The 27934-nt window shown below is 33.1% G+C and overlaps 1 protein-coding gene across 2 annotated transcripts; it reads left to right on the top strand.

Annotated features, from left to right (window-relative positions):
* The first annotated feature begins 19919 nt into the window (after positions 1–19919).
* Positions 19920–21864, top strand: LOC105784032 (UPF0481 protein At3g47200). Of its 2 annotated transcripts, none has more exons than XM_012609787.2 (2): positions 19920–20170; positions 20339–21864. In XM_012609787.2, exon 2 carries the CDS (start codon positions 20348–20350, stop codon positions 21689–21691), a length of 1344 nt encoding a protein of 447 aa, XP_012465241.1. In that variant the 5' UTR covers positions 19920–20170; positions 20339–20347; the 3' UTR covers positions 21692–21864. The 2 variants fall into 2 exon arrangements, with proteins under 2 accessions (XP_012465241.1, XP_012465245.1); XM_012609791.2 differs by having other exon boundaries at positions 20336–21864.
* Positions 21865–27934: the final 6070 nt, after the last annotated feature.

Here is a 27934-nt window from a genome sequence, read left to right as displayed (position 1 = left end):
TTAGTAAGTTTATAGCATATCTAAAATACATATAAACGAACATATGTATAAACATTATATGCTTATAATCAAGTTACGATATAATCATTAATTGCATATAGTAATTTCTAATATACTTATCATTTGCATTTCATCGAATGCATATCTATGATCTTTCAAATACATAAGTCAAAAGCTTATATTTTTACTTATCAACTACATGAACCAAATGCACATTTATACTTCTAATCCACATGTGCGAATGCATACATGTATATTCAACAATTTTCATAACAACCAATATATGTGCCTATTCACTAAACACATAGATCCAAACATTTATATGCTCATCAAATACATATAAATAAATGTTCATAAACTTATCCATTACATATAACCAAAATCATATATATATATCAAATGCATATAATCACTTAATTTAATAGATTCACCGGCACTTAGCCTGCTAGGCTCATAGCCTGATTCAGATCACTGGCACTTAGCCTGCTAGGTTTATAACCTGATTCAGATCACTGGCACTTAGCCTGCTAGGTTTATAACCTGAATCAGATCACCGGCACTTAGCCTGCTAGACGTATAGTCTGAATAATTTCACTGGCAATAAATCCGATTGGTATTGAGCTTTAACAAAAGAATCTCAATTCACAGAAGTTGTATCTCATATTTGTATATAAAATCCACATAAAATTCAGCTCAATATTCATAACTTATATCTTTAAAACACATGGATATATATAAATCCCAATCATCAAATCTAACTTAAATAATTCAATAATTCAACAAAACACATTTATATATATATATATATATATATATATATATACCTCATACTTTAGATTCCACTACTAATATCATAAGATTTAACTTATAATATCCTATGTACTTTTAACATTTGAATTCCATATATACCTATATAATTTCATATACCTTTTCAATACAAGATCTTATACATGTACATATATACATATTCAAACTAACAAATATATATTACTATATGCTTATATTCAAACAAGAACTTGTACTTTTATACATTATACACATACATATTCAAATTAACACACACATATATAAATATAATTTCATACCTATACTCAATATAATTATTTATTCACATATATATATATGCTTATTCAATCCAACTTATACAAATATTTGATACATATATATATCTTTATATATATATATATATCTATTCGAACATCATGTAAACATATAAAACAATTAACATTAACTAAATTAAAACTTTATTGACATATATACATACATATGTTCGAATACATCACATGCCTATAGTTCCATACCCAAATTATTTACAAAGACATTGATGTATATATATTTGTATATTCATACTCATTCGAACCTAACACATATATATACATAATTTTCATACTTCTCATTTGATTTATATACTTTTAATTTTAACTCAACATAAATACATTTGATATTCATACATGTAATATAAACTGATTTAATAAAATTAAATAGCTAATAAACTTACCTCGAATATCAGCGGACACGATCGACTATTCAACTACTTTCATTTTTCCCCGATCCAAATCCGTTTTCTTCATTTCTCGATCTTAATCATATTCAAATTTAACCTTTTTATTCATCAAAACATTCAATTAAATCCAAAAATACATAAATGGGCAAATTACCATTTTGCCCCTAACATTTTACACTTTTTGCAATTTAGTCCTTTTTGCACAAAACACAAAATACACAAAATTTGCCCACACCAAGCTAGGGCCGAATGTTCCTTATCTTCATACAAGTCCACACATTTCATTTATTTCATATTTTAATCCCTCAAAAAATTCATTTTCACAATTTAGCTCTAATTTCTCAAATTCACTAAAAATTCAAAAACAAAACATGTTAATCTATCACATTTCTTTCATTTTTCATCATCAACTATCACAATGTTCAAGCATTCATCAATGGCATATTTCAAGTATTCAAAGCAACGATCTCAAAAACGTAAAAATTAACAAAAATCGAACAAAATTCATACATTAATCAAGCTTTGTAAGTGCCAAATATTCCAAAGCTTTAAACCCTTATTTTTCTCTCTTAGTTTCGGTAAAAAAAAGAGATGAAGAACATGGTTTTAAATTTGTTATATTTAACATATATTAACCATAATATTTAATTTACTTAATTAACCTTTGTTAAAATATAATATATAACACATATTATAAGGTCATTCTTGACCATTGCCATCCACTCACCTAATGGTGGACTAATTGCTTCTTAAATCCTCCAAATTATAAAGACAACAACAAACAAATAGATACTTTCACATTTAACCATTAAATTTTTATTTTACGCGATTTAATCCTTTTATTTAATCTGACACTCAAACGACGAAATTAAAACACGAAAATTTATACAATTAAATTCACACATAATAAACACACAAAATAATATTAAAATATTTTTTTGACTCGGACTTGTGGTCCCAAAACCACTATGTCCGATTAGAGTCGAAATCGGGCTGTTACACTCTATAACCCTATTCTGGAGAAGGATACGCGTTAGGGGTGTTACACAGCGTACAATTTGTTTTTCATGTGCAGGTTAGGTTTATATCAAGTTCTTGAGTATCAACTTTAACATCCAGATAAAGATCCCAGACTAAAAAATGTTTATATAATTTCCTTTTATTGGTTACACGACATGTGATCTACCATAATTTGTCGTAGCAGATTAAACCTCTTTTGTACTTAATGAGCTTGTTAAAAAGCAATTTAGTTATGTTTTTACTTGGTTTTTATCCATAGCAATTAGGTAATAAAGTGAGCAATTTAGGTATTTTATAAGACCTTGTAAACCGAATTTTGCCTAAAGGTGGACTAACATGTTAGGTGAGTGTATAGGACATCACTTTAGGATAGAAAGACAGTGGGCCACAATGGAGCTGGGATGTCAGAACACAAAAAGAAGAATACACAATGAGCAGTCTACTGAGTATGTCGCAACACAACCTTGAAACGACACCCTAAGAAGCAATCTGTCATCAATGTCGCGACACAAGCATGAGAGTGTTACGACACCAATACGATGTGGCCACTTAATTGATCAAGGGTGTTTTCATTCACACAACATAATTTAATGAAGGTTAGTCACCCATTTTAGGTCAAGAAAAGACTGTTAACCTAGGTCTATAAAGTTATTGCTCAGAACTGCTTAAGGAGACTTTTGCCTCATTTTAGTATCATTGTCATTCTTTTGTTAGGTTTTACTTTTAAATTTTAGTTCCATTCTTGTTTTGTTATTAAAGATATTCAAATTGTGGATTCATTTGAGATTATTAAGGATTGCATTTTGAGCTTCAATATATTAAGGATCTTCTTAATCTTTTTATTTGATTTTGTAAATGTTTATATTCCAATTCTAATTTATGATGTTTGTTAGATATATGAGTAGCTAATCCCTTAGGAAGATTAACAGGTGGATGTGGGATTAGTTGGCAACTATGTAAGGTTTCTTAGCGGATCAATTGGTAGGGAAAAGAAAAAAAATTAAATCCTAGGCTTGACAACCGTAGGAAGTCATGTAGGTAGATATGAACCCGTAATCAGTATATTCTACTGTGAAAATTGACTGCTTTCAGATGTACTAACGTGCAGAGTATGAATATTGCAGTAAAAGATATAGATATATGAGGTGGTATCCGCAAGTATATAGGTCTAGTTGTAATATAGTTATAACGGAGTAGGTGAGTACTCTGAGGATTGTACACAAGGGAGGCGAGTGTTGTATCAATTTTAATGTAAACACTAAAAGATCTAATTAGTACTTTAATTTAGTTATAGTATGATGGTAATAAAAGAGAATTTTTAAGATTTTTTTATAATAACAAAATAAAATAACATAAAGAAATAAACTTCAAGAGATCAAAGAATAGGATAAATCAAATCTGGTTATGGATTATTAGCTCGTTTCGGTATTTCCCATCAACTGTCACTTCATGTTCCTCATCAATCAACTAGTTAATATCCCAATAGGATCTTTCGATCTTCCACTCAAATAATGACTCAGTAAGAACTACTTATCTTTTGACCTCACAGTCCAGACTGGTTTAGGGTGAAAGTGTTCACGGATAGACCATACCAGTTTTGGGTTAATTCCCACCTTGATTACTTCCTATGGTTGTCAATCCTAGGCTTTTAAGTTTTTCCTTTTCCAAATAGCTGATCCGTTGAGTAACCCTGTAAAATAGATAATGGATCATACCTCCACTCGTTAATCCCTCAAAGAAGGATTAGTTTCTCATGGTTTTCATAAACAATATGGAATTGATATAAAGACAAAACATGATAATTGAATTGAAGTGTAGAGTTTAAGAAAATGCTTAATTTGTATTAAGAATAAATTGAATCCACAGAGTTTAACCGTCTCCACAAATCAGATCTATCAAGATAAACAAGGACAATTTGAAAATAAATCTAAAACCTAAAAAGGAAGAAAAGATAAACTGAAATTAAAAGCAGAAAACTAAGCTAAGTAATTGGTGTCTTTTACATGTGACAAAGGAGCGTATGTATAGATTTTAAGTGGTCTTTCTCTTTAACCCTAGGTTAGCTGACTTTTCCCAACTTTAAGTTTAATTGTACGAACCAAAACGCCCCTTGGCTCTTGTTATTTACCGTCCAGAGTCAATGTCGCAATATACCAGAACCTGTGTCGGGATATAGGAATCAGTATACTCCCCTTTTGGATACCTTCAGGGGTATGTAGTGACATCCTTAAGTGCTGTCATAACATCGAAAGTAGTCTTGTGATTTCCTCCATTCTGCTCCCTATGTTGCGACATTGAGCATTCCATGTTGCGACATAGTGACCAGCATATGTTTGTTACACCTTCTAATGGTCTCCTACACATTTATGAAGTTCATTAGCTCACCCTTAGGCCTCATTTGGCCCCTAAAGTCAATAAATGACTCATTTTTTCCCATTTTATTGATTTTAACAAAACATACTAAAACATAATTAAATCTTAATGATAATGCTTAATTTCAAGCTTTTAAAGTGTGAAAACTAGTTTAGTATGCTACACTGAATTAAGACAGATCAAAAACCTTACCCTGACCCAATCTGACTTGTGACATTGAGAGATAAGCAGTGCTTACCGATTCATTAGGTTTGTGGAAAGGCGAGTGGCCCTACTAGGCTAATGACTAGCTGATTGAATAGAACCTAAAATAGGAGCTCAATATGAACACTGAAACGAGTTAGTCTTCTACCTTTAGATATGATAATATTTACAACATGTTTCTGTCAATATTTTATTCTTCCTTTTAAATTCACTTTTATCATTACTTTATGAATCGTCGAAATATAATTTGGTTAAAGTACTAGTTAAACATGTTAGCGTAGGAGCTAATTTTACTTTAATCAAGCCTCTTTTGGATACAATCATCGAGGTACTTTCTATATTTTGTTGTACAAACTATATTACAACCTAACCTGTATACTTGTAGACACCGCTTTAATTTACATATTTAGTTGTAATATTCTCATTCTCGACAATAGTATGTCGAGAGGTAGTCATCATGTACCTAGCTTGAGTTAGATTAGTATTTTGAATTGCTCATATGTTATATGTATATAAAATGATGAATGTCACAACTTATGGCTGGTTATGTTTTGAAGTATAGTTGGTAATGTGTTCATATGCATAGGTAACTAAATGTCAATTAGCTTAATAAAGGACTGACTGAAATTGTTTAAAAGAATGAATGTATGGGTGCACAAATGGTACTTTAGACATAATGGAACTCATTAGGTATATGAATTTGGTTGTATTTATAATTGCAAATGAATTTGAAAAGCTTTAGGTGGTGGCAAACATGTACCAAAACTCAACCAATTGAAAATAGTATGTCACATTATGGTGTTGAATGGTGGTCGTTGTGACAAGCCCAGGTTGCCTTACCAGGGCATAGTACCGAGTTCGATTGTTGTGACGAGGCCTACTCAATATGTTACATCGTGATGTCAACTTGATGTTTTGAATTTTTTATAAATCGGTCCTAAATCTATCTCGATTTAGTTTTAGAGCTTTCATAAGCTCACGTAAGACCTGAAAATGGTTGTTTCATGAATTACATGCATGTTTTGATTGAAATTAATGGTATGAATCATACGAATTTTGATTGCACTTGCTCTCACAATGAATGTAACACCTTGTAACTTGGATCTGATGATTAGATTAGGTATCACGGTGTTACATTTATTGGTATAAGAGCTGTAGGTTTAGCTAGATTTAAGATTAAATCAAGCTCAAAAATTGAGTGTAAAGGTATATGCCAAAATTGAGTCAAGTTTGGTTCAAGATTTAGATACTGATTATAATTTTTTTTTCTATTTTATAGCTAAAGATGTTAGAGGAATAAAAAAAACAAGGCTAGTGATGATGTATATAGCAATGATCATTCCGATGAAAGTAAAAATAGAATTGGGATTGAGACACTTGGCATTGATTCAGCCGGTGCTCATCAGTTTAGAGTTGTAAGATATTGACTAGAGGGTTAGGGATGAAGATTTACTCTACGTTATAGCGAAAGCTCTTCAGTGAGTGGCGAGAGCTACTCTACAAGTTGCATCAGTACTCGTAGTTGGACGATCTCTAATAAAAGAGTTCTAAAAGACTGTGCCAATGAGTTTAAAGGATTGAAAAGGGTTGATCCATAGACAAATAAGGCTTTGCTTGAATCGAAAAACTGGTTACTGCAATAGTTCGAGTGTTCTTCACATGAATGTGTCATGTACGTAGTTTCCCTCTTGAAAGAGGAGGCATATTAGTGGTGGCTAATAGTTACCCAACATGTTTTAAATTATCAAATTAATTGGGAATTTTTTCAGTAGGAATTCTAGAAAAAGTACGTCGATGAGTTATATTTGGAAGATTAGAAGCATGAATGATGTTGAAACAGGGTGAGATATTAGTAGTTGATTGTAAATGTGAATTTTCATGGTTCAACAAATACGCTCTAAATCTAATATTTATAAAGAGGAAAGTTGTAAGGGATTCCTTCGAGGATTGTATAATGAGCTTAGAGTTCAATTGGTCTCCCAGAGAATAAAAGAATTTTCTGACATGACTGAATGAGCCAAGATTGTGGAGTAGGCTATGGGCCTTGACAATAGGACTGAACCCTCCCGAGCCTTCGGGAACTGGATAAAGAATTCTAGTTCGTATTCATTACCTAAGTGAGCTAGAGAGTCTTGAGAGCCTTAGAGAGCGACCCCAAAGTCCGTTAGATCAGAAAGAGTCCAAGATTGTCAGCTATTAGTATCTGTGGGCAGTGTTAGAGGTGTAACAGCCCATTTTTTGGTGGTGTCGAAAATAGTGGTTTTGGGACCACCAAATCCGACGAGTAAGTAGTAAATATTATTATTTAATATTTACAAGTCAAATGTGATTTTAAAAAGGTTTTTGATTTGATAATTTATGTTATTTAAGTGACTTATTAAGTTCAAGTGGTAAGACCCTAAGGTCAAATGGTTTTAGAGAATGAGGTATTGTGTCCTTGTTTCTATAAATCAAGCCCTTAATATTTTTATAAATATTTACAGAGTGGTATTAAGGTGGTATTAAAGTTTCACAAAAAAATTTTAACGCTTTGATGGTTAATTAATTAAAAGATTGTAAAAGATGTAAATTTAATCACTATTTGATTTGAGTGATTAAATGGTTAATTGAATAAAGGAAATGAGACTTAAATGGTAATTAGACCATTCAAGGTGTTAATGGACAATAATGGACATGAATTTGATGTTTTATTTAATTATTAACTAAGGTTAATATGGTAATTTGATAATTATATTAAAATAAATAAAACAAAATTTTTATTCATATTTTTCAAAGCTTCATCACCGATTTGAAAATGGGGGAAGAAGCCATTTCTTTTGCTTGGATGTTTCGGCATGTTCAAAAGCTTAATTGGTATGCCATTTTAGCCTTGTTTCTTTTAATTTTTATGTTTTTGAGATCATTGTAATTAGGATTTTGAATGTTTCCATTGATGAATCTAGTGATTTTTATGTTAAATTATGAAATTAAAATGTTGGTTGGTATTTAAAAGTATTTTGCTAAGGGTTTTTTATGTTCAATTAGGGACTAAATTGTTGAAATAGTAAAAATACAAGAGTTTATTGTGAAATTATCGTAAATGGCTTGTATTTAATGCCATGAATATTTTACTAGCAAGTATTTGTATTAAAATGGCTAATTTGTAAGAAAGTAAAAAGAATAAATTGCATAAAACATATTGTTTTATCGTCTAAATTAATAAATTGAATGAAATTATTAATTTAGATTAAGATCGGTGGAAAATCAAAGAGAATTAGAAATTATCAAAATGCCCCTGTACTTTTACATTTTTGGAAAATAGCCAGGTAAGTTCGTATAAACTATACTATGTATAATGTTGGCTAAATTGAATGTTATTATATGATTTTATTGAAAATTAATAAATATATATGTTAATTATACAATTTATCAAGTAAAGAAACGATAAAAATTTAATGACGTACGACGACTATTGAACCCTTTTGATCTTCAGGAATATATAGGATACAAATGACATGTCATTAGGGGTTACCATGTTTCGGGTGCTGGTCCTGCATGTCCTATCGGTGGTTGAGTTTCCGGCATGTGTTACAGTTACTTGACAGCTTGTGTGAGTAGCACTGTGTAGCTACGTTCCGATGGACAGCTTGTGTGAGTAGACTGACTGCTACGTTCTGATCGACAGCTATATTCTTGAAAGTTATTTTATCATGCTGTGATTTATGCTAAATTATGTGTTTATTCACTAACTTGTGTATATGGTTAATGCTATATTTATGTCATATGTGTTGTGCAAATGAAATGGTAAATGCTCAATATGAATTAAGATAGGTATGCAAAAAACTCATTAAAATGGTGATATATGAAAAACATGATATATTTTGAGATGGATGATAAATCCAATTGAATTGTGCTCAAGTATAATGGTTATCCATGTTAAATTCATATGAATCATGTTCAAATGAACTAACATATGTTGTTGATGTGCTTAGGCTTATGCCAAGCTTGTGGATGTGATTGATGTTTATTATTATGCTTGTACTATGCATATCTAATGAGTAAGAAAAGGGGACAAAATGGTAAGTACGTAATTGGGATGCGTTATGATGTTATAAAAAGTTTAATATGATAAACGATGTATTTATATGTGACCAAATTGCGTATGATTATGTACATGTTTAGTTATACATGTTTAATTATTGTGATTGAGGTGCCTTTTGTGCATATTGGTTGTATGATTATGTACCTATCTAGATAAATTGTTGTTACATGGTTTGGTGTACTTTGGAATGCTTGATTACATATGGTAAATTGGTTATAGGGGTGTGCATGAATGGGTGAGAAAAAGGGCTTGGAAATGTCCTATTTTTCGTTCACAGGGTCAGACACACGGGTGTGCGTCTCAGCCATGTGTGACACATGACCAGGCGATACGAACGTGTGTCCTAGGTAGGTTTTTAAAGGTTGCATTTCGAAAGTTACATGGCCTGGCACATGGGCGTGTGGCTTGGCCGTGTGACCTAAGTCAAAGAGTTACACGGGCTAGGACAAGGTCATATGTCCCTACTTCGAATGCATACACAGTCTGAGACACGGGCATGCATCTTAGCCATGTGAGTTATACGGCCGAGTGACCCCTGCAAGTTGAAAATTTTCATCTTTTCCCTGAAAATTCTATATGTTTCTGATTTAGTCTTGATTTGTTTCTAATGTGTTTTTAGGGCCTCGAAGGTTCGTATAAGGGACAATATGTATGTTATTGATGGAATTTGCTATGATTGATGTTGTGAAGTAAATGAGTTATATTTTTGATAGTTTCGAAATGTAAACTTTGGTAATGCTTTATAACCCTATTCTAGCTATGGGTACGAGTTAGGGGTGTTATAAGAGGTCTCGCTAGAGATTATGATATTTTGAACTGTAATAATTATGGAAAAAACACCAGAAGAAGTGTTGGAAGTTGACAAGGGCTTGCTTTTTTTTTGGATCCCAAGACCACTTTATTTGATTTTGCGCGAGGAATGATAATGATCTATCTGTTACAGCTCAGAGGTTCGCTACTAAGGGCTGGGGAAATCCTTGTAGTGGTTCTGTATTGAGGGGTGGTCTGAGAAAAAGGACCAAGTCAACAATTCAACAATCTTAGGCTAGAGTCTCAGCTTGAGCCTATGTGGTTCATTCCTGTTAGAAAGGTGATGTTACTGATGTCGTAGTAGGTATATTTCTTTTACACACATGACCCGTATATAGTTTGATTGACCTTGGTTCATCCCATTCGTATATAAATTATGGTTTTGTGAAATCAAAGAGTTTGAAATCTAAAATGGCAAAATTTGCAATGGTTGTATCAAGTCATTTGGGAAAAACCGTGCTTGTTGACCAAGTTTGTAAACGGTGTCCATTGGAAATTCATAATAGATAGTTCCCTACTAATATACTGATCATGCCATTTGGCAATTTCAATGTGATTTTGGTAATAGATTGGTTAACTAAACATGGTGTGATACTAGACTATTGCTAAAAGAATTTTTTTATCCAAAGTCCAAATGGTGAGGCCATGGAAGTGAAAGGCATTATAACAAGTGATTCAATTTGTATCGTTTAATCAGTTAGAGATAATAAGCTCTTAAATCAAGGTTGTGAAGCATATTTGGCCTATATAATTAAGTCAAACTCTGATGAAAGCCAAATAAGCAATATTTAAACAATATACGAGTTCACAAATTTTTTTGAGGAATTGGAAGGATTGCCTCCTGATCGTAAGGTCGAATTTGTAATTGAAGTTTACCTAGGTACAACTCCAGTATCAATTGCTCTATGCTGTATGACATTGACAGAGTTAAATGAGCTAAAAGTTCAATTGTAAGATCTCCTGTAGTGTGGCTTTATACGTGGGGAGCTTTAATATTGCTTGTCAAGAAGAAAGATTGGTCAATGCAGCTTTGCATTGATTATAGATAGTTGGAAAAGTTGACAATCAAAAATCATTATCCTGTATCACGTATCGACGATTTTTTTGACCATTTGAAAGGTGCTTCAGTCTTTTCCAAGATTGATTTGAGGTTCAAATATTATCAGTTAAAGGTAAAAGATAGTGACGTACCAAAAATAGTGTTCTGTACACGATATGTTCACTAGAATTTCTTGTGATGCCATTCAGACTGACGAATGACCCTATGATATTCATGCATCTCTTGAACTGCATATTCCAGCTTTATCTAGATTAGTTCATAATTGTATTCATTGATGATATCCTGATATGCTTAAGATCAAATACTGAGCATGAAATGCATTTGAGAATTATATTGCAAGTGTTGCGAGAGAAACAACTATACTGGAAGCTCAATAAATGTGAGTTTTGATTATTTGAAGTGGCATTTCTGAGGCACATTATTTTCGTTGATGGAATTCAAGTCGATTCTAAAAATATTAAAGTTATCATTCTAAGGAAAACACCAAAAAGTGTAACAAATTTTGAAGTTTCCTTGGTTTGGTCAAATATTATAGGAGGTTCGTGAATGGGTTTTTCAAAATAGCTTTGCCTATGGCTAAGCTCCTGCAAAAGAACATGTCGTTTGAATGGAATAAATGGTGCCAAGAAAGTTTGAGAAATTGAAAATAATGTTCACTAAAGTGTCGATCCTAACCTTGCCTCTGTTAAGGAAAGAGTTCATGGTGTTCAATAATGCCTCATTGAATAGTTTGAGTTTTGTGTTGATGAATGATGGCAAGGTGATTGCTTATGCATCTCATCAATTAAAACCGCATGAATTCAATTACCCGACACATGATTTAGAATTGATCGCTGTGATGTTTACTCTGAAGATCTGGAGGCATTATTTGTGTTGTGAAAAATGTTGTATTTGTATAGATCACAAATGTCTCAAATACCTCCTATCGCCAAAGGATTTCAATCTGAGACAACATTATTGGATTGAGCTATTGAAGGATTACGATTGTGTAATTGATTACCATATTTGGAAAGCAAATGTTGTATTTGATACTCTGAATAGAAAGGTAGCAATTGAATTGCGGGCAATGTTAGCTCAACTCAATATTTGTGATGATGGTAGCCTGTTAGCTGAATTGAGAATTAATCTCGTGTTTCTTGATTGGAGAAAGGAGGCAGAATTTGTTGATATTAATTTATCTAAGAAAAAACAACTTGTTCAGCAAGGCATCATTGAAAATTTCAGTGTAGATAAGAATGATTGCCTTAGATTTTGTAATCGAATCTGTGTTCCTAAATATGTTGAATTAAAAGAATTGATTCTATGTGAGATTCATATTAGTTTCTTTGTAATGCATCCTGGTGGAGCAAAAATGTATCGCGACTTGCAAGAAAAGTACTGGTGGCCCAAAATGAAAAGGGAAACCGTTGACTATGTTGCAAAATGTTTGACCTGTCAATGGGTAAAGGTCAAACACCAAGTTTTCACTGGGTTATTACAACCTATTTCAATTTCAGAATGAAAAGTGCCCAATGTTACAGGAAAAGGTCAAAAGGAAACCTTTTAACTACCTCCATATATGATCTCTAAAGCTAAGTTCTTCAAAACATCTCTAAAAAAATAGCCTAAGAACTTCTCATATTTCGGGGTTACTTTCATTTCTTCTACTTTTATGAAATAGTACCTCGTGAAACATCTCCTATTAAACATCTATTGAAATGCAAGACCAAGGCTATTCTTGAAAAAAAATTATTTTGGCTCGTTTCAAATGTGAGTTATTTTAATATAAAGGCTTTTCTAAACAAGAGTTATTTTATGGTGATACTTTTCTTGGAATACCTTATTCTTAATAATGGCTCTTCCGAAAAAACACAATATTCGAAATAGAAGTTGTTCCAAACAATGGTTGTCCTAAACATAATTATTATTGAAATTCTATTATAGTAAACTAGAGATGTTCTCAAATTACAGCTACATAGATAACAACTATTTTAAACTGAAGCCCTGTTCTAAATATAGTTGCTCTAAGTGCAACTATTCTTAAACAACGGTTGTTTTGAACAACTATTTTGACTAATAATTGTTCTTCTAGAGTGATTTATAAAATATATATAATGTTCCAATAGTTGCAAATTAAAAGTATCAAGTGACTCAAAATTATTTTACTTGATTATTAACCAAGACTCGTTATTATTCATAGTGATTAGTTGTAACAACTTTGCTTTAAATGATGTCAAAAATAATGGCATCGGGACCACAATTCTAACGAGTGAGTTATTATTTTAATATTTATTTAATGTCTAAGAGATTATTTTAAGGTTTTATTAAAGTTCCGTTAAGAAATTTTGAAGTTTAAATGGTTAATTAGGTAAAAAGACGAAATCGTAAAAAGTATAAAAGTTGAATTCTACAGTTAAAAGGGCTAAATGGCTATGGAAAGAAAATTTAATGGACTTGAGTGGTAAATATACCATATTTAAAGTTAGTGGTTAATAATAAGGTTAAAGTAGTAAATTTATTGAAATTTAATGGACTTGAGTGGTAAATTTAATGAATTTTATTAAAAAATTTATTAATAATAAGGTTAAAGTAGTAAATTGGTAAATAAAAGAAAAACTAAGTAAATAAAATAAAAATAAGATGTTGTCTTCTTCATTTTTGTTTCAAACCCTAAAATAGCCATTAGAGAAGAAGAAAGTTTGAACCAAGCAATTACTCTTTCATCGTATGAATTCAAGCCCTGTTTTTAATGATTTTTATGTTCTTGAGTTAATTTTAGCTTAGTCTACAAAACTATTAAAGGTTGAGGGACTTTTCATGGTTTTTAATAGGTTTTGAAGTTATTTGATAGATTATTAATCTTGGTTGTAAAATAAACATGTTTTGTTAAGTGATTTTTATGAAATTGCATTTAGGGATTTATTAGTGAAGATAGTAAAATTTCATGGTAAAATTATGAAATAATGGTTTAGGTGGGTTGGTATGAGTTCCTAAGAAATTCGGCTAGCTTGTATAAAGGATTACAATGGTTAAATTTCAAATTATGAGCTTAAAGACTAAATTGTGAAAAGTTAAAATGTTAAGGGTAATTTCATAATTTTACATATATATGAATCATGGATTAAATTGAATAGTAGAAGTACTGAATTGAATGAAATTATTTATTTAGATCAAGATAAACCAACTTAAATCGAGGAAAGACTAAAGCTTTGGATTGGTGTTAGACTCTACTTTTACGACCAAAGTTGCCAAGGTAAGTTTGTATGAATTATTACAGTATTAATGTTAGCTAAATTTATTATTTTCTATGTTGCGTTAATATAACGGACTTGTAATTGTATATGTATCGATGTTTAAATAATTGATGGATAACGAGTCTTGTTTGAACCTTTAAAATTCTTAAGATATGAATGACATGTCATTAGGGATTTCATGTTTCGGGTACTGGTCTTGAATGTCCTACCGATGGTTGAGGTCCTGCATTTGTTGTGGATTCTCCACAGCTCGTGTGAGCAGTATCGTGTAGCTAACATTCTGACCCACAGGTAGTGTGAGTAGGCCCATTTCACAGCTCTTGTGAGCACTATTGAAAAGGAAATGTTACAGTTATATGGAAAGGCACACTATGTGTGAGCATTCCCGAGGATTCGATGCAATTATAGATGGTTCCACGGATAATTAAAGGAAATGACACAGTAAGTCTACAAATGAAATAGTTCATGATCATATGAACAAGTTGATGAATTAAATGATGTTTATGTGAATCTTACTATAACACCTTTAACTCGTATCCGTCGCCGGAACAGGGTTACGGAGCATTACCAAAACTTATAGAATAAATATAGACATTTTATATCATTTTAACATTCATGTCAGAAAATTGATCGTAAAGTCCCTTATTAAGGCCCTCGACACCCAAAACATACATTAGAAACAAGTCAGGACTAAATCGGGAACTCAGAGCATTTTTCGTGAAATTTGAAAACTTTTCCTAGGTGCAGGGGTCACATGCCCGCGTGGTCAGGCCGTGTGGCTCACACGGCCAAGTGACACACCTATGTCCTAGGTTGTGTTGTATATGAAGTAGGTTACACGGCTGTGTCCCTAGCCCATGTAACTCTTTGACTTGCAAAACATTAAGGTGTAGGGGTCACACGGCCAAGCCACATGCCCGTGTGCTAGGCCGTGTGAAAAATACTGAGCATTCCGTTTTGAATTTTAAGATGGGGGGACACACAGCCAGAACACACGCCCAAGTGCTATGACGTGTGTCACACACGACTGATACACACGCTTGTGTCTCTATCCATGTGGACAAAATAAGGCCATCACCAAGCCTTATTTCTCACCCATTTGATCATCCACCTACACAAACATTTTTTAACACATCTAAAAGCCAATCCAAAACATTTAAATCATGCCAAACTCAATAACACTTCATAAATCCATGTTTATGAATTTATCTACTAGGCCATATTTACTTAATATCATACTAATATTCATAAATCAAATTAAGCACTTATATCAAACATGAAATTAATTTATATGTTAATATACCAAAACACATTCATCACAAGCCATTCCAATGGCTATTTACAACCAAAATATTTGTATGCTAACATTGGCTAACCAAAACCTATACATGTCATTATATCTATAATTAGTATCATATTTGTACTGAAATGTGCCGGTGGATAGTGTGAGTTATCTCCGTCAAACATCCAATCAAACAAGCTTTCGTATTACTATAAAACAAATGAAAGTAAAATAGAGTAAGCATATTATGCTTAGTAAGTCCGTATAAACAGGAAATTAACTTTCCATTCATTTGTACATTAAGTAAACATACACACGCATTCCAAACAATTTGGCCATAGCCTAAGCACATAATCTCATCAAATATGTTAGTTAATCATTTCATGTAAATATCAATACCAAAGATGAGCTCATCAAATACCAAGTTCCATGCATTTCATGTATTTTCCAGATTTTGATTTCATTTTGATTTTCACTTGTCTTCATGTCACAATTTCATCCGTTGAATCATTTGAAATCTCGATGGATACGAGGGTAGTACACATAAAGTGTAAAAATCAGAAATATGTCAATTCATGTCTGGGAGTACTCATTAGAGCATTTAAACAGAAAGCTTTCTCTCAAGCACTATAACGGGAAACTCATTAAGCCATGTAACGAGAAGCTTATCCAGGCTTAATAACGGGAAGCTCACAAAGAGCCTATATCGGGTAGCTTTAAAGAGCACTTAACGGGAAGCTCCGAGGAGCCTTTAACGGGAAGCTCACAAAGAGCCTATAAACAGAATGCTCATAAGAGCGTGGGTGTGTCTACAACATATGCATATCACAACTAGTCGGGATGCTCAGAAGAGCATTTAACGAGAAGCTTGTGAGAAAACTATAATGGGAAGCTTGAGAGGGCCTATACCGGGATGCTCTTTTGAGCTATGGTATGTTCGCAACAAATGCAGGACCATTACCGTTTCGGGAGACAGAACCCTGTATCCAATTTAATTTCATTCATTCAAACGAGCTTCAACATTTATCAGGTATTTTCTGGATATGTGACCAGATTTCATACACATGGAAAATAAATAATTCACATACAATTCATTCAAATAATTTCAAACATATAATTATAAAATTAAGTTAAACGAACTTACCTCAACTAATTGTTCGTGACTTGTAATCTACTAATCTGATACTTTTTCTTTAACATGATCTACTTCCGTACTTGGTCTATCCGGATCTATACGAGTAAATTTAGCTCAGTTTAATACAATTTACATTCAATTCTATACAAGTCACATCTTAGGAAAATTACTATTTTGCCCCTATACTTTTACTAAATGACTATTTCGTCCCTAGGGTCGGAAAATGAAATTCATGTAATTTATTCCTTATTCCATGTCTAAATACTTTCATATATATATATATATATATATATATATATCAATAGAAACCCATAAATTCCATGAAATTTTAGAATTTCACATAAATTTAACAACTTTACAAATTAATCCCTAAAACATGATTTCATCCAAAATTCCTTAATAAAATACCTTTCAATACCCATCAACATCTCAATTTCATCACTTAATAACTAAAATCATACGAACTTATCAATGGTATCTTCTAAAACTTTCAACAAAATAAAAACTAATGAAATAGTAAGTTGGACCTAGTTGTAAAAGTCTAAAAACATAAAAATTTCAAGGAAAAATCAAGAATTAAACTTACATGAAGCTAAAATATGAAAAACCAGCTTAAACCCTCTTCAATGGCTATTTTTGAGTTGAAAATGATGATGAATTTGTCTCGAATTTTCAATTTCCCATTTATTTCTCTTTAATTTGGCAAAATTGTAAATTTTGCCTTTATTTCACATAAAATCCTTGATTTTTTTTCATGCTATGCCACCTCAGCCATTCATGTGGGTCTATTTTCTCTTTTAGTCCTTATTTATTTACTATTTAGACTATTTAATCACTTTAGTAAGTTTTGCACCTTTTTTAATTTAGTTCTTTTTAATTAATTGGCTACCAAAGCGTTAAAATTTCCGAACGAAACTTTAATACTACCTTATTGACACTTCGTAAATATTTATAAAATAATTACGACTCGTTTTATAACACCGAGGTCCCAATACCTCTTTTTCTAAATCAATTAATGTAATAAATCTTTATAACCACAAACTTACTAATTCAAAAATCTTTTAAAAACCTCATTTGGCTCGTAAATATTAAATAATAAAGTTTATGAGCTCATTTGCCGGATTTGGTGGTCTCGAACCATTGTTTCCGACATCACTGAAAATCAGGCTATTACACTTACTTACTATATGATTGAATACATTTGTATCAGGGATAAGCATACTAACTTGTGAGTTGATGATGCTTGTATAGGCTTATGCTAAGCTTATTGTCTCGGTTATGATATTGTGCTGATGAAATGGTAAGTTTTGTTTGAGTTTATATGAGCTTACTAAGCACTAGTTGCATACGTAGTTATTTTCCTTTGTTTTATAGATAATCAGAAGCTCGATCGATTGAAAGCTCGTCAGAGACCTATCACACTATCCAACAACCATTTTCGTTAGTTTTTAAGTATTTTGGCCAAGGTTAGTAATGGCATGTATAGGACCTTTTGTAATGGCAGTTCATGATTATGTAAATGGTTGATTTAGTATGTTCATGCTTGTAAAGTTTATGTTTGGATTTGATGAACTTTTTATGCTCGTTCAAGTTAGGTCATTTTGGCCATTCTTAAGTAGTTGTATATAAGGCTCTTTTAGTATGTTTGTGATGGCTTGGAAATGATCATTTGTGATATGATTTGGTAAATAATTGAACTAGGTTATATGCTAGAAAAGTAGCTATGTTGTTTTGGTTTGATCCATGATGTTTTGATACAATTGTGGTGCCTTTGAATGGCATATTGGTTAGATGAATTAGGATGTTTGAAATGGCATGTTTAGGTGTGTTTGAATGATGTTTAAATCCCTTGAATGTGTGCACAAATGGGATGATTGATTATATGTATTTTGGCCTTGAATTGGCTTGTTTTAGGGTCAAATTATGGATCACATGGCTTGGGACACGGGCTGTCACACGGCCGTGTGATATGCACGGCATAGCTACACGACCATGTGTCATGTGTAAATTTCTAGTGTTTTAATTCAGTGAGTTACACGGCCTAGCACACGGCCGTATGTTGCAACTCAGAGAGTTACACGGCCTGGCACACAGCCCCCGACACGGCCATGTGACCCTACTTAGTGAGTTACACGGTAAAGACACGGGCTAGGACACGGCTGTGTGTTCCCTTGTTTGATTGCTACATAGCCTAGGCTATGTCACACGGCCGTGTGACCCTTGTTTTCTAATTTTTCCAAAATTTTCCCAAATATTCTATTTTGTTTCAAATTAGTCTTAAATTGCTTCTAAGTTATTTTTAAGGCCGTGAAGGCTCGATTTAGGGACCAAATGTATATGTTTACTATGATTTTGATTCAGATTAATTTTTTAAATGTTATGATGATAAATGTTTTTCGATGGATGGATAATGCTCCATAACCCTAATCCAAAGACAGTGACGGGTTAAGGGTGTTATATTAATTATGGATCTTAAATAATAAAAGCTATGTTGCTTTATTATTAACAAAAAATTATGATTATTCAAGTAATTTATAAAAATGATATTGCTCATTCTTAATAGATGTATCTATTCAAATAAGCATCTATTGAATAATTATGTCTCTACGAAGAGACATGAGAACTTACATAAATAGGAGAGGAATTTTATTTACATATATATACTAAGAAATACCAAACCAAACCAAAAATTCAAAAACAAAGGTTTCCCTAATCTTCTCCATCAAAGATTTTCCTATAAAGAATTATTACAAAAATTATTTATAGAAATCTATACTTTTACTATGTTCCGCATAATCATAAATAGGAGAGGGAGTGGATCGACATCTTCGACAGTAAATCAAATGGAAGCTAGTTTCGGCTTTTGCTGATATTACAACGCTGTTTCATGGAATAAAATTCACAAAATCATCACAAGGAGATAGAGAAATTCAAAGAGAAGCAAAGGAGTTGGCAACTAAAGCCCTAATGTGGATTTATCCTTTAGTTTGTTTGTATTTTCTTACGTCCTTTTCTAATTAATTTCCTGTCGTCTATTTGGGAGACCTAAAAGAAAAAGGCAGTTGATAGAAGACAAAGAAAGCTGTGAAACACATTTATGGTACCCTACCAGCCCCCGACTCCACCCTTGGCTAGACAAAGAAAGCTGTGAAACACATTAACCCTTTAATATATTAAATATAGGAGACATTAACAGCTAACTAAATACATTTTAAGATTCAATTTATAAACACCCACCAATGCCACCTTTTCTAATATTTTTGTTGATGTTTAGTTGGATCAGATTCAACCAACCTGATCCAAATTTGCCTCTATATAAGTGCCGTTAGCCACTCTGATCGACTTCAAAGATTCACTTATTATCTAGTAACTAGTTCTTCAACGTTTCCCTTCCATTTCTCTCCGTTTCCAAATCCAGGCTTCACCAGCCAATTCTAGTATTGGAAGCCAAAGGTTATAGAATTCCCTGTAAGTTTTAAGTCAGTAAAATACCAGTACTGGTCTGGTCGGTACATACTGATTTCAAAGCACTGTAATGTTGCATGCCACATAACGATACAAAAATCATTTTTCATTCAATATATAAATAAAGTTTATTGCTAACTTGATATGTATGCTTGATACATGAAAAAGTAGGTGCAAGAAATGGCTCCAAGGAAGGGACAATTAGGCTCAATTAACGCCCCATCATTTGAGACAAAGAAAGATGAAGCATCCAATGATTCGGAAGTTGAGGATTTGGAGCGGGGGCCGGACCAAGGGTTTATCTACGAGGTCCCTAGGAACATTCGTCAAGCAAATCCAAAAGCTTACACTCCTCTATTAATTTCAATTGGCCCTCTTCATTATCGGAAAACAAGTTTGGCTAGCATGGCCAAGTATAAAGTGGATTATCAAGTTAAATTTCTTCAAAGGACTTCCGTTTCCAAGAAGGCATTGGAAAGTTTTTGGAGCTTCATTGAACGCTACGATAAAAATATTCTCAACTGTTACGAGGCTTTAATCGATGAAGACGAGTTCGTAAAGATGATATTTTATGATGCACTGTTTATCATGGAGCTCTTCTTGAGGAACTATGAGAAGGAAGTGGAAAAAAATTCGGACATCAAAGACTTGTTGTTGAAAGAAACATGGTCCGCTGGTCTACGGAGGGATTTGATCTTACTTGAAAACCAGATCCCAATGTTCGTGCTTGAAGAACTGTATAAACCATATGAAAACCACAAACTAGCATCAGATGCCTCTGTTCCTTCTTTCCTTAAACTAGCTTGTTCCTACTTTGACATTCCATGTGACCCGCAGTTCGAGCATATACAAATCCCACACTTCACCGCTTTGCAAAGATGCCATATGACCAAAACACAAAATCCATCATCCAAGACCAAGATCCCAACGTTGAAAAAAGTGTATGGTGCCACAAGTTTGCATGAAGTTGGTGTTGAGCTTATAGTTGAACCTAATCAAACTGCATGTTTGCTTGATGTTAAATTTGACGGTAAAAAGCTTAAAATCCCCAAATTGACAGTGCACTCCAACACTGAAGCTTACCTTCGGAACGTCATGGCGTTCGAGATGTGCCATTGTCCAGATGAAGCCTACGTTTGTGCTTACATAGAGCTAATGAATTATCTCATTCCAACTGCCCAAGATGTAGAACAGTTAATAGAAAAAGGGATTTTAAGCAAGGAAGGCAAAAACGAAGGAAGACTGGTTACCATAATAAACACAAATATAGCGGTGCAACGTATGATTAAGAAACTTATGCAGGGAATTGGGGAGCCGCCTGCTTGCTACCGGGAAACCGCGAATCGATTGAACCAGCTTTATAAAGAGGGTCGGAAGCGCAAAGTGACATTATTCATCAAGGAAAATTATGGAATTCTGAAGCGTGTTTATTTCCCCAATCTTTGGAGAGGAACAGGGACTGTTGCTGCTTTTATGGTTGTCGTCCTCACCTGCATACAAACCGTGTTTGCTTTTGTGAATTAATTTTTAGTATTATCGTGCTGGTGTGTTTTCAATAAAATACGAATGCCTATGCATTTGTATGTAATGAAAGTAGTGATTGAAGTTTTCATGGTTTTGCTTTTAGTTTGGCATTTGGCTACGGTCAAATATTTTAGTGTATATTAAGTTTAATTATCATGCCAAAGTTAACATTATATGCCCTATGACCTAATTTTTCTGGGTATGTAATCTTCAGTACCTGCTTGCACAAACCACACCATCTGCTTAACTTATCGTTGCTCCGTCACTCAACCCAACTCCTGACCTCTTCATCTGCACCCATCTATCTATATATCTTGTAAAGAAGGTTGAGGTTAAAGATGATCATGTGAACAACTTAAGGGAGGAACAGGTTGTGGATGGTAGTGATTTAGTGAATAAAGGAGAAGGAAAAGAAAGAAGGGAGAAAGGAAAAAGAAAGAAAATCTCGCATGTCATTTAAGAAAGTAAGTAATTAATATTCAGAAAAAAGGAGGAGCAATTCTTCTTAAATACTTGGCATACTTTGTATGTTAGCTACCTTAGTTTTGGCAAAATTTTTACTAAGACATAGCACTTAAAATAACAAGTGAGCAGAAGTATCCATGTTCATTAGTAGGTATAAGCAAACTCAAAACATATCAATCCATCACTTTCACATAACTTGTCTCAATGTCATATTCTATCATTATCTATAAGAACATAACAACTTCACATAGTTCATTTTTAATGTCATATTCCATTACCGATCTATAAGATTATACTAATTCCATACAATTCCTTTCAATGTTATATCAAATTATTTTATCAACTCATTTCATTACATTTTCAAGTTTTATATTCCAATTATCATGTTTCACCAGATGGAACTTTAGTAAAATAGACTCAGATACATAGGTAAACTATGCCATACTAGGTTGCTCATCCAAGCTAAATTACACCAAGTTGATTATCTGAGCTATATAATACTTGATGATCCGCAACGGATGTTGAATCTCAATATGACCTATAATAATCTTCGTACAATCACATATCCCGTTCCAGCACGCATATAACTCAATAGGCATCAATTACACATATTTCATTATCATCCCTATAATCAATCAATTTTATACATTTATACTCTATAGTCATTCAAATTTTCACATTTATTACGCAATAGTCAATCATCACATGGCATTCCAATTCATTCCATTACTAGACATATATGTCAAATTCACTAATATTTTAAATTATACTCAAACATAGATATATCAAATTAAACACAAGCACACATATCATACAAAAATGAGATAGAAAATTCCATATGAACTTACTTATTCAAAACAAAACACTAGTCGATTCTTTAGAGACTAATCCCTAATTTTAGCTTTTCCCTATTAACTCCACTTTGAACCAAATCTTGATATATACAATTATTTTATATAAAAATTCAATACCAAACATTTTCATAAAATTTCCTGACATGCATGATCCTATATAAATTTATTTTTGATTTCCTTCATATTTTATGTTTTATTCAATTTAGTCCCTAAACTCGAGATAGGCATAACTTTCAATTCCTAGCTTTGGATTAAAATATGATTTCATATATTCTCATTAGAGGCCTTATATTTTCTATTTGTAACATAATTTCATGACAGGTTTTACATTTACTCAATTTGGTCTCTAACATAACAAAGTTAACAAACAAGCTAATTTAACTTTAAAATCTAGTCATTTTCATATTCTAAGCTTAAAATCTATCAATTTCAAACCAAATTCTTTAAATAATCAACAATGACAACTTTCTAAAACTTTAACAAATTCACAAATTGGTACATGGGTTAGCTGTATCAAGCTTTCATGACCATAAATCTATAAAATTACAAGAAAATAGCTTGATTTCCATACCTATTTGAATGTTCGAATGACTAAGCCTTAAGAATGGGTTTTCTCTTTTTCTTTCAATGGTGAATCAGCTAAAGAAGTATGAAGAAGATGGTAACCTTCTATTTCTTTCCACTTATCTTGTTATTTATAGTTTAATTAGTAGCTAATTAGCTTAATAAATCACAATTAGTTAGCATAATCTAACTTTTAACTTCACTTATTAGAGATAGAATCTTCCATTAACTTTTACATAATAATGGTTTATTACCCATTTCGGTCTTTTGGTTAATTGTTATCTAGTCCTCAAGCTTTTTTAATTAAAACTCTATAATGATTGGACTTTACAATTTTGTCCTGGAGCCTTAATTAACTATTAATTTGACAAAATTATTCGACCATTCTTCAATATATTTTTATATTAGCTCGGTAAATATTTGTAACACCCGTACCCGACTTGCTCTCCAAATCCGAGTTTCGGATGATTCAAATCCTAAATATCTAGCTAACACATTTGAATTTTATTCTCAACTAATTAACAATACACAATAGTCAATACTAGCATATACATCTTTTAAAATAGCTAGTTCACAACTTCATTTAAAACTTTGACTTTAAAACTTGAAAATTTTAGAACTTGACTAAAACCCCAAGGTATAACCTCTAAGAGCGCCCCTCTATATGCATGTTATGACTATCCCTCCCTTTTTCCTTCAAGTTGGCAAAGTCTGGCTTAGCCCCCCGCGCAATTTCCAAGTGAAAGCTTATTCCTGCAATTAAGCATACCGTTGGTTAGTTCGATAGAACTTAGTGATCTTTTGCAAGTCGACCATATAGCTAAATTGAAATTTAATAAATAAACCCTAAAAGGATATTTTTCCACTCTCTGGTCACCATTGGCCATTAGCAGATTATTTCAATGTGTCTTTCTCTTCGCTTTTTTCCTAAAGCGCACCGCTGACCAACTCCTTCATAATTTGTAGCATACACAAATTCTATCCAAGGTAGGGGTTCACGAGGAATACAGAATTGAACACACCTCATCCAAGATTCTTTGTTTCCCCCTTTCGCCACCTTGGATGAGAGATTCCCATGTCAGCCATTAACTAACTAACATTGGCTTATTGGGTTTAAAATTCCGATCTTCCCTTTTTCCTAGCAAACTATTTACCCCAGATAAACCTTAAGCGAGTTCCTTGTCATTCCTAGTGACTTAGCCCTTACCCATGGACCCTGAAGTTTCACTCCTTCATTTGGTACATCCTCTAATTGAAAAAGCCTTAGGTTCCATTCCATTTGGCGTTCTTCGCCAAACTCCATCACCAAGCTAAGATTTTTCACCTTGTGAAGTCCCATTTTCACCATATCGGCTGAGTCTTCATGATGTCACAACCAAGCTACAGTTCTTCACTCTTTTACCCCAAGTTAAATGTCTCAATAGATTTTTCCAAGTCTTCTAACCTGATAGGTTGCACCATGTTTTCTATCCTAACACACTCTCTATGCTGACATAATCGAGTTATAGACTTACACAGTAGACCCCATGTAAACGTTATTATACAAAATTGACATACGAAAGTAAACGTTATTTTTAAAATCAGAAAGGGAAAAATACATTAACCCTTTAATATATTAAATATAGGAGACATTAACAGCTAACTAAATACATTTTAAGATTCAATTTATAAACACCCACCAATGCCACCTTTTCTAATATTTTTTTTGATGTTTAGACTTTGGATCAAATTCAACCAACCTGATCCAAATTTGCATCTATATAAATGCCCTTAGCCACTCTGATCGACTTCAAGGATTCACTTATTATCTAGTAACTAGTTCTTCAACGTTTCCCTTCCATTTCTCTCCGTTTTCAAATCCAGGCGTCAGCAGCCAATTCTAGTATTGGAAGCCAAAGGTTATCGGATTCCCTGTAAGTTTTAAGTCTCTATGTGTATGATCTACAGTAGTCAGTACCATACTAGTACTGGTCTGGTCGGTACATACTGATTTCAAAGCACTGTAATGTTGCATGCCACATAACGATACTAAAATCATTTTTCATTCAATATATAAATAAAGTTTATTGCTAACTTGATATGTATGCTAGATACATGAAAAAGTAGGTGCAAGAAATGGCTCCAAGGAAGGGACAATTAGGCTCAATTAACGCCCCATCATTTGAGACAAAGAAAGATGAAGCATCCAATGATTCGGAAGTGGAGGATTTGGAGCGGGGGCCGGACCAAGGGTTTATCTACGAGGTCCCTAGGAACATTCGTCAAGCAAATCCAAAAGCTTACACTCCTCTATTAATTTCAATTGGCCCTCTTCATTATCGGAAAACAAGTTTGGCTAGCATGGCCAAGTATAAAGTGGATTATCAAGTTAAATTTCTTCAAAGGACTTCCGTTTCCAAGAAGGCATTGGAAAGTTTTTGGAGTTTCATTGAACGCTACGATAAAAATATTCTCAACTGTTACAGGCTTTAATCGATGAAGACGAGTTCGTAAAGATGATATTTTATGATGCACTGTTTATCATGGAGCTCTTCTTGAGGAACTATGAGAAGGAAGTGGAAAAAAATTCGGACATCAAAGACTTGTTGTTGAAAGAAACATGGTCCGCTGGTCTACGGAGGGATTTGATCTTACTTGAAAACCAGATCCCAATGTTCGTGCTTGAAGAACTGTATAAACCATATGAAAACCACAAACTAGCATCAGATGCCTCTGTTCCTTCTTTCCTTAAACTAGCTTGTTCCTACTTTGACATTCCATGGGACCCGCAGTTCGAGCATATACAAATCCCACACTTCACCGCTTTGCAAAGATGCCATATGACCAAAACATAAAATCCATCATCAAAGACCAAGATCCCAACGTTGAAAAAAGTGTACGGTGCCACAAGTTTGCAAGAAGTTGGTGTTGAGCTTATAGTTGAACCCAACCAAACTGCATGTTTGCTTGATGTTAAATTTGAAGGCAAAAAGCTTAAAACCCCCAAATTGACAGTGCACTCCAACACTGAAGCTTACCTTCGGAACGTCATGGCGTTCGAGATGTGCCATTGTCCAGATGAAGCCTACGTTTGTGCTTACGTAGAACTAATGAACTATCTCATTCAAAATGCCCAAGATGTAGAACGGTTAATAGAAAAAGAGATTTTAAGCAAGGAAGGCCAACACGAAGGAAGACTGGTTACCATAATAAACACGAATATAGCGGTGCAACGTATGATTAAGAAACTTATGGTGGGAATTGGGCAGCCATCTCCTGCATGCTACCGGGTAACCGCGAACCGATTGAACCAGCTTTATAAAGAGGCTCGGAAGCGCAAAGTGACATTATTCATCAAGGAGATTTATGGAATTCTGAAGCGTGTTTATTTCCCCAATCTTTGGAGAGGAACAGGGACTGTTGCAGCTTTTATGGTGCTCGTCTTCACCTTCATGCAAACCGTGTTGGCTTTTGTGAAAGATTAATTTTTAGTATTATTGTGCTGGTGTGTTTTCAATAAAAAAACGAATGCCTACGCTTTTGTATGTAATGAAAGTAGTGATTGAAGTTTTCATGGTTTTGCTTTTAGTTTGGCATTTGGCTAGGGTCAAATATTTTAGTGTCACTACAGGGTTTTAGCGGTACTTTTAGTGATGTTTCGATAAAAAACGCCGGTAAAATTCAGGAATTAGCGGCGCTTGACAGAAAACGCCGCTAAAAATGAGCTTTCGCGGCGTTACTAAGAAAACGCCGCTGAAAATATGCATTCGCAAAAAAAAAAATCCCAACGTCGTTTGGTAGTCTTCGGAGGGCTTTAGTGGCGTTTTTATATTTCCGCCGCTAATGCTTTTACTTTCAGCGGCGTTTTTAGGCTCTCGCCGCTAATGGTCGGGGGTTTTAGTGGCATTTTTAATCAACCGCCGCTAAAGTTAAGGTATTTAGCGGCGATTTCTTTGAAGCGCCGAATATTTGGTCTTCTAGCGCGTTTTATATAGCGACTAAAGTTAAGATTTTTAGCGGCGATTCTATGATAAGCGCCGCTAATGTTAGGGTTTTAGCGGCGTTTTTGTTGAAGCGCCAAAAAAAATATTTTATCTTAATTGGTTTATTATTTAGATTAATGAAATAAAATTCAACTTAAATCTAATTAAATATTTAAAATATTCAGAAAAATAACACATAAAAATAATTTGAAATAAATCACATGGAAAAATTAAAATACTATTATTTAAAATAATTTTAAGATTTTTGGATACATGATTAATATATCTTGCTTATTTTTATATTATTATATATAGTAATTTTTTTTATATAATAGTAAAACAGATATAGTATGATTTTAAATTTAAAATATTGAATTAATTAATTATCAGTATAGTTA

The sequence above is a fragment of the Gossypium raimondii genome, chromosome 13 (genome assembly GCF_025698545.1).
Source record: "Gossypium raimondii isolate GPD5lz chromosome 13, ASM2569854v1, whole genome shotgun sequence".
Taxonomy (NCBI): Eukaryota; Viridiplantae; Streptophyta; class Magnoliopsida; order Malvales; family Malvaceae; genus Gossypium; species Gossypium raimondii.
This window is presented reverse-complemented; position numbering and strand designations above follow the sequence as displayed.

Coding starts and splice junctions, on each gene's coding strand:
- LOC105784032 (XM_012609787.2), top strand. CDS start 20,348: ATGGCTCCAAGGAAGGGACAATTAGGCTCAATTAACGCCCCATCATTT.